The sequence below is a fragment of the Sebastes umbrosus genome, chromosome 16 (genome assembly GCF_015220745.1).
Source record: "Sebastes umbrosus isolate fSebUmb1 chromosome 16, fSebUmb1.pri, whole genome shotgun sequence".
NCBI classification, from domain to species: Eukaryota; Metazoa; Chordata; class Actinopteri; order Perciformes; family Sebastidae; genus Sebastes; species Sebastes umbrosus.
Window position 1 is genome coordinate 5,578,776 of NC_051284.1, and position 17,146 is coordinate 5,595,921.

Genomic DNA, 17,146 nt, shown 5'->3' on the forward strand with positions numbered 1-17,146 from the left:
CCTCAGAGCAGATCCAGACTGAACACATTCAGACCTGATCATCCACACAGATCTTTCTGAGGACTCCTTTCTCTTTTCTACAGAAACAGCAGAGCCACAGTCCAGGTCTTTACAAGCAAAAGCTGCTTCCTTCAGGGTCCAGTCAGAGTCACCCACTGGTCTCCAGTCACCCTGATGTTTCACCTCCAGTGTTCCTGCACAGCGTCTGTCTCCTCCCACCAACCTGACAGGCTCTGAACGGAAACAAGAGAGTCATCAGTAAAAGAATAAAGTGAGTTTCATTAGAACAGAAATGAACCAGATCAGAGCTGCAGCTCCTCTTCTACCTGAGCAGGTGAGTCCAACAGCTTTGCCAGGTGAGCAGGTGTTTCTATCTGAGCCTGAGCTTCTACAGTCCAGGAGAGCAGACTCAGTTCCTCCACACTGGAACTCTTTGGTCCACATTGACGCCTCTACATCTCCATAGAGCGCCCCCTGGAGGACTGAAGGAGCCCCACAGCCAAGCTCCCTACAGACCACCTCTGCATCCTGCTGGTCAAAGTCAGCTTCACACACTGAGGACCACCACTGGTTAGAGTGGTTGGACTTCACCTCCAGTCTGCCTGAGCACGGATTAGTCCCATTCACCAGCCTGACAGAGTCTGGAGAGATGATAGAAGATAAAATAGAGAGAGATAAAAGACACCAGACACAAAATAAAAAGATGTCATGAAACAACAATTCAGTGATTCAAACTGGACTCAGAACAGTTCCAACATGAGTTCATCATCAGGACACATCTTTTCACTGCTCATTGACAGTGACTAACTGGAGAAGTTTAGAGCGGACCATGCCATTGATTAGCTAAGTTAGCTCAAAACAGAAATATCAAAAGCCAAAAGATCAAAAATATGTAATTTTTATTCAGACTGGGAGAGGGATTATTTTTTTGTTTCCTCAAATTCTAACTCGGTCTGTCTTATCTGCAATGTGAGCATGGCTTTACGAAAGAAAGACAATTTGGAGCGGCATTTCAAAACGCTGCACTAATAGTTTGACGCCAAATAAAGAAGCGTCAGGTGACGGCTCAAGAGGGATAGAGCCACCTGAAAGAGTGTATTATGTATACATTCCCAATATGTAGTTAGGGAAGGACAGGACCAAAACATATGAATTAGATTTGCAGGGTCTCTGTGGCAGCGGATACATGTTAGATCAATATCTGGGTTGACTCTGGGCAATCACCTGTTCCAGTGTGCCCTGTGGATCATTTTGCACTGAATCAGCCCGTGCCTGGCACAAATAGAAGAGTGGTGGACCTTACCTGGATAGCCTCCCAGGTCAAATCATCTTTGCCCTCACCTATTTCCTGAGACCAGGCTGATCTTAACTTATCAGTTATAGCCTTTAAGGGTCAGACTCTAGAAGAGGGTCAATAGGAGAGGCAGGGGGATGGATGGGAAACCAGGGAGAGAATACAAATCTTGATGCTTTCAGCACCAGATTAACGGAGGCAGCAACTCATCAGACTCCATCATGGCTGCTGAGACAGTCTGCTGCCATTCTAGCTGGTGCATGTGTGTGTCATTGTGGGTACATTACTGTCATAGATGATGTCACAGATGATGTCACTGATGGGCTTACCTGAGCAGGTGAGATCCAGGATGGAGGAAGAGGAGCCTGGTGTTGCACACTCCCTCAGAGCAGATCCAGACTGAACACAGTCAGACCAGATCCTCCACACAGATCTTTCTGAGGACTCCTTACTGTGTTCTACAGAAACAGCAGAGCCACAGTACAGGTCTTTACAAGCAAAAGCTGCTTCCTTCAGGGTCCAGTCAGAGTAACCCACTGGTCTCCAGTCTCCCTGATGTTTCACCTCCAGTGTTCCTGCACAGCGACTGTCTCCTCCCACCAACCTGACAGGCTCTGAACAGAAACAAGAGAGTCATCAGTAAAAGAATAAAGTGAGTTTCATTAGAACAGAAATGAACCAGATCAGAGCTGCAGCTCCTCTTCTACCTGAGCAGGTGAGTCCAACAGCTTTGCCAGGTGAGCAGGTGTTTCTATCTGAGCCTGAGCTGCTACAGTCCAGGAGAGCAGACTCAGTTCCTCCACACTGGAACTCTTTGGTCCACATTGGATCCTCCACTTCTCCATAAGTCACCCCCTGGAGGACTGAAGGAGCCCCACAGCCAAGCTCCCTACAGACCACCTCTGCATCCTGCTGGTCAAAGTCAGCTTCACACACTGAGGACCACCACTGGTTAGAGTGGTTAGACTTCACCTCCAGTCTGCCTGAGCACAGACTAGTCCCATTCACCAGCCTGACAGAGTCTGGAGAGATGATAGAAGATAAAATAGAGAGAGATAAAAGACACCAGACACAAAATAAAAAGATGTCATGACACAACAATTCAGTGATTCCAACTGGACTCAGAACAGTTCCAACATGAGTTCATCATTAACAACAGAACACATCTTTATAACACCACAGACTGCAGCAGTTTTACCATCACATTTACATTTAATACACTCTAACAATTGCTATCCATTGTTGAACATTTTTAATGTGTTTTCAAACAATAACACAACATCATCATCTGCACATTTCTCTCTTCTGTTCCTTCTGCTCAGCTGCTCCACAATCTTTGCTCTCCACACAGAGATGTTTTCATTCTTTCTTATTTTTCTGAGAAGATCTGTAACCCAGAATAAAAATCTTTTCAGAAAACGATCCCTAAAATCTAAAAGGGATAGGGGCTGGACTCTCTTCTTTTAAGGAGTCTCCCAGGGTGAAGGACACCACGTGGGTGATGAGATACTGACCAGCCCCCGGCTGAGCTGAGCTGCTCAAAGTTGTGGCCAGTAGGTCACTGGTGCCTGTTATGGTGGAAACCAAAGAACCAGCTGGTTGAAACCAGTGGCTAAGAAAGCTGTCAAGATGAAGAAGGAGTCAGGCTGGTTGCTGGTCGGCCCAGGGGACTCCTGAAGCAGCAGACATGTATGTTTCATATATACAGATATATATCTTGGTGCATTCAGCACCTGATTTACTGATACAGCAGATCAACAGACTCCATCATGGCTGCTGAGACAGTCTGCTGTGATTCTAGCTGGTGCATGTGTGTGTCATTTTGGGTACATTACTGTCATAGATGATGTCACTGATGATGTCACTGATGGGCTTACCTGAGCAGGTGAGATCCAGGATGGAGGAAGAGAAATCTGATGTTGCACACTCCCTCAGAGCAGATCCAGACTGAACACAGTCAGAGTTCATCCTCCACACAGATCTTTCTGAGGACTCCTCTCTCTGTTCTACAGAAACAGCAGAGCCACAGTACAGGTCTTTACAAGCAAAAGCTGCTTCCTTCAGGGTCCAGTAGGAGTCACCCACTGGTCTCCAGTCTCCCTGATGTTTCACCTCCAGTGTTCCTGCACAGCGACTGTCTCCTCCCACCAACCTGACAGACTCTGAACAGAAACAAGAGAGTCATCAGTAAAAGAAGTGAATTTAAGAAAAGATTAAACTGAGACTTGACTTTATTTCTTTATTTCTCTTTTTTTATTTACCTGTTGAGTTGGGATTTTCTTCAGCCTGGAGTCCTGTAGAAAAACACAAATATTTATTGTTTTGCGTACATTTTTGGAGATTTGACGGAGCCGCTGGCGGGGTGCCTTGAGACCGGCTGTCAGTCATGTGATACGTCTTGCTTGAGTATACTTCAGTGTTTACAATCTGCAAACGTAATCGTTCATTTAGTCAGCAGTATGCAGTACTATATCGGGGTGAATCTTTCAGTATTTTATGATTCCATTTCGATTCTTGGGGTCACGATTCGATTCAAAATTGATTCTCGATTCAAAATCGATTCTTGATTCAGTGCATAGTGGTGCTAATTTCAGGATCTACTCCAGTCCGCTGTGCACCACTAAAGGCGGTGTGGTAAATTATGTCATGAAAGCAGAATAAAGTGTGTATACGATTATGGAGCTTTCATATTTGAAAAAAGGTATATCAAAGAATGTCAACACAAAGGTAAAAGGTAACATTTATTCATGCTAAACTTGCAAATAAACACATTATACTAAAAAGTGTTTAGTATTTCTCAATTCTCAGTGACTTCAAAAATAACAAGTTCAACTTATACAAAAAATTAAAATGCTGTCTGTTATATAAATAATTTGCAATTTATGGCTAGCTGCCTTTTTATTTCTCAGAAACTTGCCAATTTCAAAAATAAATTGTTCACAAAATAACACTGTAAAACTGGTATTTTGTGTGATTTTTCAGCTAATCACACAATAATGTTTGTCACAACTTTGACTTGGTGTGTGTTGTCCATCAGTAGCAATATGTAGGTTCATTTGTAGAAAAAAAAAACTATTAAAAATCGTCCCAATGGCATCACGTGACGGACACGGAAGTTGTAGTACCGCCGTTTGGCCACTACGAACCAACAGCGGTACGTTTCTTTTCCACAATTTTCATATGCTATTTCATTATTAAATTAACTTTGATTCACCATACATTTTCGTAGTGCTGCCAATATTTGGGCCTTTCTAGTTCATTGTGCTGGCTAGCATTATAGCTAGGCTAATGTTAGCGTTTAGCAGACGCCTGGAATGCCTGGAAGGGTACAGCCAAACAGAGGAGGAGTAGGGGCGGGCCTACTGGGTCGGTGCGCTCAGCGAGTCGTTAACGTGGGCGCCATATTGGACCTGGCAGGACAGGCCTGTAACCCTATACAAGTGAACGGGGGAGCTGCCGTTTTTCTGGATAAAAAGCACTATAATGTCTACATTTCTCAGCTGATTTCAATGAGTCGGTATGCTAAATGGACAACGGCTATATTGTTAACATCTTTAAGGTTGGGGAGCTGGACTTTGACTATGTTGGTCCCTGGGCCTCCAGGAACTAGCCCTGTAGCTTTCAGCCGCCTTGCCCAAGGCACTTTGTAAATATGGCCTCTGTCCACTCAGCATACCCGAGGCCCTGCAGTAAGGTATGTGAAGTGCACTTGATTTGTCCACTTCACATACCTTACCACAGGGCCTCGGGTATGCCAGGAGGACCTTGTCCAATGGCGATACCTCGGCCAATCGTAGCGACTTGGAATTGGATTTCTGGCCCTCAGAGTGTTTTGAGCCATTTTATCAAATTTCTCTGATTTACTTCAAACTTGGCACATGGGAAGCTCTTCCTCCAGGAATGAATGTCCCCAAATTTCAAAAATCTATGGTTTTTGAAATATAAACAATGTATTGTCAGTGGACACGTTGACATTTCTTGACCTTTAACCAAATAAGGCCATATTTTCAATTCTGCAGTTAATTTTAAATCCAAAATTAGAACACGTGATCTCTGTGACCTCCTGAATCAACTGGCCTTGGATCTGTATTGCTACAAAGACTCTGAAAGGAAGTATCCCTGGAGGAGAGATAGAAGCCTGAAACACAGGTTTCTGGATTAGAAGGTCAATTTTAGTTGCCTCTATAAATTTCACATCATTTAAAGCTATTTTAGCTGAAATATGTATATATGTCTATGTATATATGTATATGTATACATGTCTATGTATATATGTCTATGTATATATGTATATGTATTTATGTTTATGGTCTCTCCCGTTTTTGACCTCAGTGATGAATACGTTGGGTTTTCTGTGGCTGCTTCACAATAAAAGTCCCATTGTGTTTGTCCAGTTGAGGTGTTTTAATGTGAAGCAGCAGCAGCAGGAAATGTGTTAGTATTAGCAGCAACTTAATGCAGCTCAGATACGGCTGTAGGAGAGTGAACAGGAAACAATGAGGCTGATATCAATCAGAGCAGCTTACAAACAGTATCACTCGTTACATGCTGCATCGTTTCCTCTCAATGTGTCACGAGCCTGAATCTATGGCGGACTCCGCCACTAACGATTAAAACCACCGCCCAGAGAGATAATTACTGAGTAGACATACGGGTACATTGATTACAGAAATAATATTTGACTAAAAATAGAATCAAACACTTGGTTTGATTTGGTGAAAATATGAAAGATTATAACCAGGGCTGTCAAAGTTAATGCGTTAAGGCAAATATGTTTTAATGCAACTAATTTCTTAATGCATTAACACAACTTGTGATTTTTAGGTTGTAGCGGCTCAGTTTTAAAGTTAGAGTGAAGATACTGGTATCATATGAAACTAGAAAACATAAGGAAAAGGCATGGCCATTTTCAAACGGGTCCCTTGACCTCTGACCTCCAGATATGTGAATGAAAATGGGTTCTATGGGTACCCACGAGTCTCCCCTTTACAGACATGCCCACTTTATGATAATCACATGCAGTTTGGGGCAAGTCATGCTTCTTCCAGCTCAAACAGATCTCTAAAGTCAGATCTTTTTTATCTCCTTCCGATTTGCATAAAGTTATACATGCTTTTATTTTTCCTTGCCTAGACTACTGTAATGGACTTTATGTTGGTATCAGCCAGAGCTCCATTCACCGACTCCAACTGGTGCAGAACGCTGCCGCCCAAATCTTTTAATTTTTTTATTTAGTGAAGCAAGACAAAACAGGTGAAATTTGACAAGACAAACAGAAACAAACAAAAGAGAAAAATAAATAAATAAAATACATCGGGTGACTTGACAAAATGAACGGGACAGGCCAATTCTAACAAAACGAACAAAATGAGACAAATAAATAAGAGATGCTGGTGGAGGGAGGGGGGTGTTATCGACAGTGCAGGGCAGTCTGTTGTGTAAGGTTCTAGTGTGTGTGTACAGTTGTGTGTGTTTGTATGTATGCAGTGTGGGGGGGTGTAGGGTGTTTGTTTGTTTGTATCTAAAGAGGAGAAAGAAAAGGGCGGGAAAGAGAGAGAGGGGGTGTGGTGGGAGGTGAGTATTTTTCGTGGCAGGGGTGGCTTATAATATCTCATGGTCCGACAATGTTATGTTATCATATTTTGTCTTTATATATTGGTCTTTATTTGTATTTGCATTTGTATTTTTTTATTTCCTGAGACAGGTTCCCCCCCTTAAGCTGCCCCCAGACCTTGGAGAGAGGGCTGGCTGTCAGAGGTTTCTACTGTCTACTGTCGCCCTTCTGCCCATTCTGAACAGCCCCAGACCCGTCAGGAGAGAGCCTGTTCTGTGTTGGGAGAGGGATTTTTTTTATTATTTGTTTTTCCCTTATTGTTCCCTTCCTCCTTCCCAATTCATTTCTTTAATTTTTTGTATTTATTCTAAACCGGATGTCAGGCCGCCCCAGCCAGGAAATAGGGAAAGGTGAAGGTGGATGATTAAGTAAAGGAAAGGGGGAAAGAAGAGGAGGAAAAAGAAAGGGGGGAGGAGGAGTGGTGGTACTTGATGGGGTGAAGATGCGATGGGGGGAGGGAGGGGAAGGGTGTTATGCCAGACGGATATAGTGAAGGGTTGTTGGTGCAATGTATTTTTTGCAAGCAATGCTGTTTTTTATATGTGATTATTATAATAACAATGATAAGTAAAATAAATAAATTATCCAGTAAATAACTAAATAAATCAATTCATTAACCAATCCATTCAACATCTAACCATCCGATTGATACATTGTAATAGTAGTAATAATAATAATGGTTAAAAATAATAATAATATGTATATATATATATATATATATATACATATATATACATACATATATATGTGTGTATACATATATATGTGTATATATATGTATACATACATACATACACACACACATATACACAAAATATATATACATACATACACACACACATAATAATAATAATAATAATAAACAAAGAAGTCAAAAATCAAAATAGAAATATATATATATCTATGTTGATATTGTCCGAAGGTAGTGAATACATAGTAGTAATAATAGTGATAAACCAGTATACTAATAAGAATAACCACAGTAATACTACAATTACAAAAATATATAGTAATAATGATAATGATAATAATGATAATACTAATAGAGTTAATTTGTAATATTAATAAAGAATATAATATAATAATAAAGAAAGACAAGAGAGAAAAAAAACAACAACAACACAAGTAAGGTTATAAAAGTTGAAGAAAAAAAAAGTAATATTAATAAATAAACAAGTAAAATACATTGATGTTAAAAATAATACCTGAGGGGAATAATGATAATAGTATAATAGTAGTAATAATAATAATCGTAATAGTAGTAACCATAACCATGACAATAGACATGTCAATAATAGCTATAATAATAGTAATAATAATACAAATAACAATAATAACAGGAGCAATAGCAGCATCAATAATAATAATATTGATAATACCTATAGTCATAGTGCCATTAGTAGTAGATCAGTAAATAAGCCACTTAATTAATTTGTTCATTAGTAAATTAATAATAATGGTAGTCGTAATAATAATAATGACAAATGGAGAGGAAAGAAAAGAACCAAATAGACCGATTAATCAAGTATTGAAACAGTAACCAATTAATCAATTGTAGTAATAATAATAATAATAATAATAATAATAATAATATTACCATTATTACTATCATTAAGAGAAAAGTAAAAATAAAATAAGAATAGAAACTCATATATGCGTGCTAATATTGTTTGAAGGGAGTGAAAACATAGATAGTGATCTAATATACTAATAAGTTGGACATCCATTATGCAATAATAATTGATTGATAATCCATATGATATAGCAATGATGATAATAATAGTATAGTATAGCAGCACATTTTATACTAAGACAATAATAATACCAAAAATCATACAAACAAATTACTAAGAAGAAAAAGATAAATTAATTAATTAATTATAAAAATATACAAAACATACAAAATCCCATTGGTTATGATGGTGGAGACCAGAGCAACGATTGTGCGAGGTGTGTGGGGAAATGAGGTATTGGTAAGGGGAGAGGTTTAGAGAAGACAGAGAGGGGAAAAAAAAGGAATGACGCACACATAAAATAGTTAAGAGATAGGGTTTAGGAAAGGAAGGAGGATGTAGATGATCGATGATGTAAGTGAGCAGAGTGTGAATAGATGATGTGTTATATGTTCAGAACTGATTTTAAAATTTGACTGTTCACTTTTAAAGCATTAAACGGCCTTACCCCAAATTACATCAAGGATCTATTGGCCCGCCTAGGCGTTCCCTTAGATCAACAGACGCAGCTCTGCTGGTTGTTTCCAGATCTCGGCTTGTGACCAAAGGTGACCGGGCCTTTGTGGTTAGAGCCCCCCCGACTATGGAACACTCTGCCTATTGAAATCAGACTCGCTACTTCATTACCATCTTTTAAGTCCCTTCTTAAAACTTTCTTTTACAGGAAAGTGTTTTTGAATAATTAATATGATGCTGTTGCTTTTATCATCCCTCTCTGGACATTTTATTCTGCTTTCTAAAAATGTATTTTATCCCCAGATGTTTCTTGTTTTTATGATCCCTCTGTTGTTTGTATTTTATTCTTTGCTGATTTATTGTTTTTTGTTGTTTTTCTGTTTTGTTGATTTTTATTTTATTTTTTTTAATTCTGAAAAGCACTTTATAACCTTGTTTAGAAAAGTGCTATATAAATAAAGTTTATTATTATTATATAAGTAGTCAAGTCAGCACACTGACACACTGACAGCTGTTGTTGCCTGTTGGGCTGCAGTTTTCCATGTTATGATTTGAGCATATTTCTTTTGCTAAATGCAGTACCTGTGAGGATTTATGGACAATATATGTCATTGTTTTGTGTTTTTAATTGATTTCCAATAATACATTTATACATATATTTGCATAAAATAAGCATATTTTCCCACCCCCATGTTGATCAGAGTATTAAATACTTGACAAATCTCCCTTTAAGGTACATTTTGAACAGATAAAAAAAAATTGTGAATAATTAGTGATTAATCCAGATTAAGTATTTTAATTGATTGACAGCCCTAATTATAACTTTAATGTGTACGATTTTGCAGCATCCATGTTCCCTTTTTGTCTTTTCTTCCTTTGAGTGTGGAGGTGATGTGATGTGATGTGTGTGGGGGTGATCAGAGTCGGCCCGTCCTATAAGCTGAATATGTAGTTGCGTAAGGCCCCACAAATCCCTTTTTTCCCTTTAAATTAGGGCTGTCAATCAATTAAGATATTTAATCGCAATTAATCGCATGATTGTCCATAATTAATCATGATTAATCACACATTTATCGGACATTTTGTATCCGTTCAAAATGTACCTTAAAGGGAAATTTGTCAAGTATTTAATACTCTTATCAACATGGGAGTGGACAAATATGCTGCTTTATGCAAATGTATTTATATATTTATTATTGGAAATCACGTCTCTCCTCTTGTCTCTCCTCTTTTCTCCTCTTCTCAGTACGACATCCGGGTATTTTTGGCATACTGTAGATTTTGCTTTTGTTCACATACTACATGCTACATTTTGGCCAAATCAGTACGTACTACTAGTATAGTATGAGGTTGTAATACTAGTATAGTATGAGGTTGTACTACTATTACAGTAAGAGGTTGTACTACTAGTATAGTAGGTTAGAATACAGCCTTGGTGTGTGTGATCAGTTTGTTCTCTGATTTAAAGATCAATATAATTGTGTGAATAATAACACATCATGTTTAAAGCAGAGTCCTACCTGAGCTCCACAGCAGCAGCAGCAGCAGCAACAGGTGATCCATGACGTCCAGGTAGACCGTCTGTCTGCTCTGTGTGTGCTGTCCTCACGGGATCTCTGCGTAGTGGAGGAGCTGCAGCTTTACTCATCATTAAGTTGACTTTAGTTTTACAGATATTAACACTCCTCTTATCTGCATTTCTTTGAAACTGATATTTTCATAAGAAGCTGCTGACAGATCACAGATTATAGGACTGTGGTTTCTGTTACCATGACAACCAGAGCAGGGTGAGATGTTCCTATCCGATTAATGCTGTCAGAGTGTTCTTATCATTTCTCGGTAAATGGACTGAACTACAGCTGCAACTAACCGTTATATTAATAGTTGATGAATCTTTCTATTCTGTTATTCAAGTAAACAATCATTGAGGAACAGAGCTGGACTGGGACAACAAATCCTCCCTGGCATTTTGGCCCAGACCGGCCCCATCACCAGTCATTTGTGCTGTGTGTACCACGTTTTGTTGAAGGCTCTGTTCGAGGAAATCCCTTCAAATGTGGTTGTTTTGCATACTTACCAATCTTGAGTCCTCAAAAATAGAGAGGATTTGAAAACCAAAGTGGAGGTCTGGGGGTCCTCTCCCAGAAAAACTTGAGTTTCAGAGACTTTGTTTCCTGAATTCTGGTGACTTTAAAACAATGAAAACAACAAAATAATAAGTACACTGCAACAGCAATTTTATGTTAAACTTCTAATTTACCTTTAAATCTCAGGAAAGAAAACTGAATAATTCGCCCCTCTGGCATAAACTTTGTGTGTGAATATCTAGCATAAACTAATATTCATCAGTTATAATTCATTTTTTTTGCCCCTGCTGTCCCTTTTTTAGGATTATACATGCTGTACAGTGCCAGAAACAGGTGAAAAAAAATTAATTTGACAGTCTTATTGGACCTATCACATTCAGATTCTGATGGGGGGGGCAGTGCCAGCCCCGGCCCCCACTTTGGCCCCAACTCTGGCAGACACACATAAGCAGACAGAGACACAGACAGACAGACAGACAGACAGACAGACACAGAGAGAGAGATGGATAGTAAACAGCAGAGGATCAGAAGAAGCAGAGAGATGTTCTTCTGATGTGAACAGCCAGGCTTCAGCTTGTGCGGAGATTAATAGTGCGGCGTTATGAATCTCCCAGAGAAGCTGATATGGAGAGGGCAGAGGAGATCCGGCAGCTTGTGAGAAGCTCCGGTACGCATGAAAAAGTCACAGTACGCCATAAGGAGTAAAATGAGTAAAATACTGCATACTGCTACTTACCGTCCCACTTCAAGCACTGCTCATCTCTCATGACATGTTGAGCCAGGCAGCCCAGAACTGCTTACTGCAAACTCTACACTCCCTCCCTCATCTCTCTCCCTCTCCTCCTCACTGTGGCCGCCTGGCACAGAGCGATTGGGCCAGCCCAGTGTCAATTAAGGAAAAGAAATGGGCCGATTTACCTGTTTTATGGGCCCAAAAAAAAAAAAAAATAGACACACGTCGGCCCAAAAGGACGTTGGCCCACCGGGAAAACGCTCGGTATGCCAGATGGCAAGTCCAGCCCTGCTGTATGTGAATACAGCTCGCCGCCGGGTGATGTTATTAACCCAGAAACGACGGCGTTTAGTTTTCTGACATATCTGGGACTTCCACAACATGTACAAAGCAGCAACTGTGGTTATTTCTTCCATGGTTGATGGAGGAAAGAAAAGTTGTTGGTCCAACTTCGCTCTTGGTGTGAACACAGCTTTACAATTGAGCCACAACACAAAGCTACTCTGCTCTTTTTCATTCCTCATCTAAACGTATTGTGTCTCTCCACCACAGGGTAGTTTGACGAACATCCTCAGAGACAGAAATCAGACAACAAAAAAAGAAACTTTATTGGACGCACCGCTCAAATCGCTTGAAAAAAAGACTTACAGTTGATCTATACGTCCTAAAGTGTCGAAAACACCCACGATGAAGGATGTCTACGTTTAAAGACAAAGACGGTGCTGGATACTGAAAGAGGAAGATGACCCAACGGCCGGGGAGACCCCACAAAACAGCTTCTTTTTAATGTGAGGATCCACATGTCCTCACGTTACTATCTCTATTACTTGTCCTCAATTGATTTATTGAAAGTAAATTAGAAATAAATCCAGTGGACAGCATGAGCAACAGGACAGTCACCTTCAACTTTATCTATAAAATCAGCTGCAGCCTCGTCACTGGAACACTGATAATCCTCCAATGAGCGAGTTTAAACAGACACTCACAGACTTCTACTGAATGATGCCCTTATAAAGAAATGTGTCATCACGTGATGGTGGAAAACTCTTTTCCACATTTAGCAGCAGAGAGAGAATTACACCGCTGCTCTGAGCTATATACATTATATCTGAAGTGAACTTTGATGTCGACACTCTGGGGAAAGCCCCAGAGACAGCTTTTAAAAAGAATAATGTAGCACTTCTCCTTTGAGATAAAAATACAGATAATAATACAGAGATGTATGTTTTATATCTGCATTGTCAAATACTGTTGGCCTTCCAGTGTTTGGTTCAGATTGAGACTCTATTTTAGCAATAAAATATGAATAGTTTGTAACTAAAGAATGAACGGAGGAGGACAGAGTTTGCTTTTCACCTCCAAATAGAACGACTGAATATTTTGTATGAAGTAACGTTTGTGATTGGTTCTTGTTTTAGTGGTTTTAGTTTAGAGCCAATGAAAGAAGCTCTCTCATGATTCTGACATTACGTTTGAATCGAGAAGTTGAATTAAAGATACTGATATTGAACTTGTGTCTATGAGGCTCGTATGTAAGTTTGGTTTTTGTTGTTTGTCTTGTTTATATATTTGAAACAGTGGACTATCTAAAGTTAACCCTTTATGCGCTGTCAGTCATTTCTCTGAAGAGCGGTGTTTGCCCTCACATTCAACACAGCATGAAATCACCCTCAGCTCAGAATCAAATCTCTGAATGTCCGATCAGTGAATGATGATCTCTATCACTCATGATGTGATTGGTCGCACTGATGGAACATAATTCCTATAATATTGTAGATTATGTGTTAATATTTCTGAGTGAGCAGGATGGTGGTGCAGCTGCATAACGGAGTTAGAAAGGGAGTTTTTTATTTAAATCGGATGCATATAATCTGATCGTGTTTTAACAGCATTTCAGTGACTGTGTCTAAATTTACTACATGTGTTGAAGAAATTGAAATTAAGCCACTGAATGCTGTTGAGCCAAGATCCAAATAGATGTTTAAAATCTACTGTATTTTATCTTTTAAATCGCCAAACACATTATTATTGGATCAGATTTTGAGCTTACAATCATGCATCTACATCTTGATCTATATATGTTTTAGATTTTTCATCTTCAGTTGCTGTCCCCTGTGTTTTGTCTCCGTCAGATTAAATGTAATGTAGGCTACAGTCCAATACACAGTCAGATTCACCATTTCATCATCCATTAAGGAAACGTTAGTCTGGTAAAAGATGAACCAATGGACAACACTGATAAAACTTTATTATATTACTGACACTTTCCACTGCTCTGACTTTTGTTTTATAGATAAATATGCACAGTCGGCTACATGCGTTAACATCTTTATGTGGACTGAATTCAAATGGAGGTTGTTCCTTTTCTTTACCTGTTACCATGGTGAATCGTGGTATCAGAGCTCTATTGATGATGGCTTTTGATGTTCAGCTTTAACCTACTCAGAGTTGATTGATCTGACTCAGATCAGCTGTTCTGGAACCGATAACTCAGGATTAGTAAACTCAGAGTTCAGGTTTAGACTGAAACGGAGCCCAGACAAAACATGAAAATAATACAAGACACAATCCCAACAAATATATATAAAATATATTCAGGAAAGCAGAGAAGTTGTTTAACAGTTTAATGTTCTGTAAATATTCCCATCATATATGACAGGATTATGACAAATCCAGTGACGGACTCAGTGGAAGAAAATATAAAAAAAAAAGGACATCTGCTGCAACAGCTGCTTCATGGAGTGTTTAACCATTTCAATGTCTGTTTCCCAGCAGAGATCTCACACTCTGTAATGGCATCTTAGCTCTGTTCAACAATGTCAAACTCTGGCAGTTTTAGTTTGACTGGTCAGGGTGAATAGGAGGAAAGGCTGCTCTCATTTAGTCACCAGCCCACAGAAACTTGTAAGAGGAAACATGTTCTGCTAACATGTCAGTATTGACTGTGTTTATCACATACAGTTCAAATACAAGTTTGGCATTCAAATAAAATACAGGTACGTGGTCTGTTTTGAACTCACCCCTCATTTGACCTTTCTAATATTGTACAGCTTGCTGTGTTTTTCTGTGTTCAGGGTCACAGGAGGTATTGAATATTCACTCATTAATATCATGTATATATTTCATATTCACTTGGGATAGGATGTATAGGTGTTGGTTGAAGAGTAGCGACGTTACCTTGGTGTGTCAGTAATAACACTCAGGACGCTCAGATACGGTTGATTCCTCTTTACTGATTTATCTTAACACAACAGCACAGTATTACCACCACAGAGGCTTATAACCATAGATTATAACCACAGAGGCTGAAAAATACAAATTACAGAGCAAGTAAGTAGTCTTCTATTTTTCATCCATTTTTCCCTCCCACCCCCAACAATAAAGGAAATAACCAATATAACACTAATGGAAACAGATACAAGACTTAGAGCAACTGAGCATCTGAGGAGCAGGGGTGAAATATATAAAAAAGGACTTCATGGAGTATTTAACCATTTCCTCACATGTTTTCTCCACTTGTTTGTATTTGTTCCTCTTGTCCTGTGGAGACTTCAGCTGGTCCTCCAGGTCAATGACTGCTTGTTCTATGGAAAAAAAACACATTTTGACTCTGGAGAGAAAACTCACAGAATCGACACACAGCTCCATCTTCATCCTCACAGAACAGAGGCCTGTACTACGAAGCCAGTTCAACATACCCAGGGTATCTTCTCATTATCTGGCTTATCTAACCCTAACAAACGAGATCACACTAAGCGGTCCTATGAAGCTGGTTATCAACTAGATAAATTAACCCAGGGTTTCTCTGTCTGGCTGGTGAAGTGAACGGTTGTGATGAGCGTGTACTGCCCTCAAATGGTCACAGAAGGGAATTACAACATCAGGTTTAAAGGGGAGCTACGCCCATTTTCAAAATTCATACATGTTATTCCTATGGTCTAAGAAAGTCCAAAAAAATATTAGTAAACATGAACAACTCTCTCCCAAATCTAAAAAGCTAGAGTGCTAAAACTTGTGATGTCACAGGGGTATAAAGTGTGGAGCTGCTCCATAGACAATGAATGGGAGGGATGTTCTAGATCAGCCATTCTCAACCAGTGTGCCGCGGCCCACCGGTGTGCCGCAGAGCGCCATCTAGTGTGCCGCGGAGGCAGTGGTACTAGATTATTTTTGTATTATTATTTAGCAAAGTGAACAGGTAAAACCTAAAGGAGGTAAGATGCCAGCTGCCGTAAAACCAAAGCCTATTGAAGGAGGTTGAGACACGGACGGACACGGGTCTTGTTTTGGGTATAACACATGCGCAGTGTAACTGGAGCTGCGGTCGTGCGATGCGATCGGCTCAATTTCGGCGAGTGCAGAGCAGATATTACTGCGCATGTGCGGTACCCCGAAGGCGCGTTGATTAAGTGTGACCCAACCTCCTTCAGTAGGCCTTGTGTAAAAACACCAAACATCATCAGGTAGAGACAAACGTGTTTGCCACTGTTAGCTAGTTAACGTTCTCGGATGCAGTGAGACAAAATGGATCGGTTTTTAAAGCGAAAAAGTAATGTGGGAGACAACCCTGCGCCAGTAAAAGCTCCGAAGCGTGTGGTGAGGAAATATGACCCTGAATACATTAAATTTGGATTCGTAATGGCAGGCAGTGATGCTGAGCCCAAGGCACAATGTGTTGAATGTGGTGAAATCTTGTCAAATGAGGCGCTAAAACCATCGAAGCTCCAGAGACACTTAAACACAAAGCACCCAGGATGTGTCGAGAAGCCAAAAGAATATTTCCTAAGGAAAAGGGACGGGCTTCAGGCACAACAGAAAGTCATCACAACATTAACAACTCAGTCAAAAGCCACTTTGAAAGCTAGCTACATGGTTGCTGCTCGTGTAGCTCGTAGCAAGAAACCCTTTACGATTGCAGAGGAGCTTATTTTGCCAAGCGCTGTGGATATGTGCCGAGAGTTACTGGGGGAAGCCGCTGCAACCAAAATTCAGTCAATACCCCTCTCCAATGACACCGTGAGCAGAAGAATTATTGACATGAGTGATGACATCGAATGCCAACTTCTGGAAGGAATAAAGACAAGCCCATACTTTGCCATACAGCTGGACGAGTCGACTGACGTTAGCAATGCCGCTTTATTGTTAGTTTTTGTAAGATACTGCAAGGACAGTAATCTTCACGAGGATCTATTGTTTTGTAAGGAGCTTCCAACAAGAACAACGGCAGAT

The 17,146-nt window shown here is 39.9% G+C and overlaps 1 protein-coding gene across 1 annotated transcript in view; it reads right to left on the minus strand.

Annotated features, from left to right (window-relative positions):
* LOC119474705 overlaps positions 1-17,146 on the minus strand; it is a 63,939-nt gene that overhangs the window by 38,376 nt on the left and 8,417 nt on the right. Inside the window, exon 2 of the mRNA XM_037746890.1 lies at positions 3,172-3,456. Coding sequence (XP_037602818.1) covers positions 3,172-3,262 — 91 coding nt within the window. The 5' untranslated portion in view covers positions 3,263-3,456. The remainder of the gene's footprint in view (positions 1-3,171; positions 3,457-17,146) is intronic.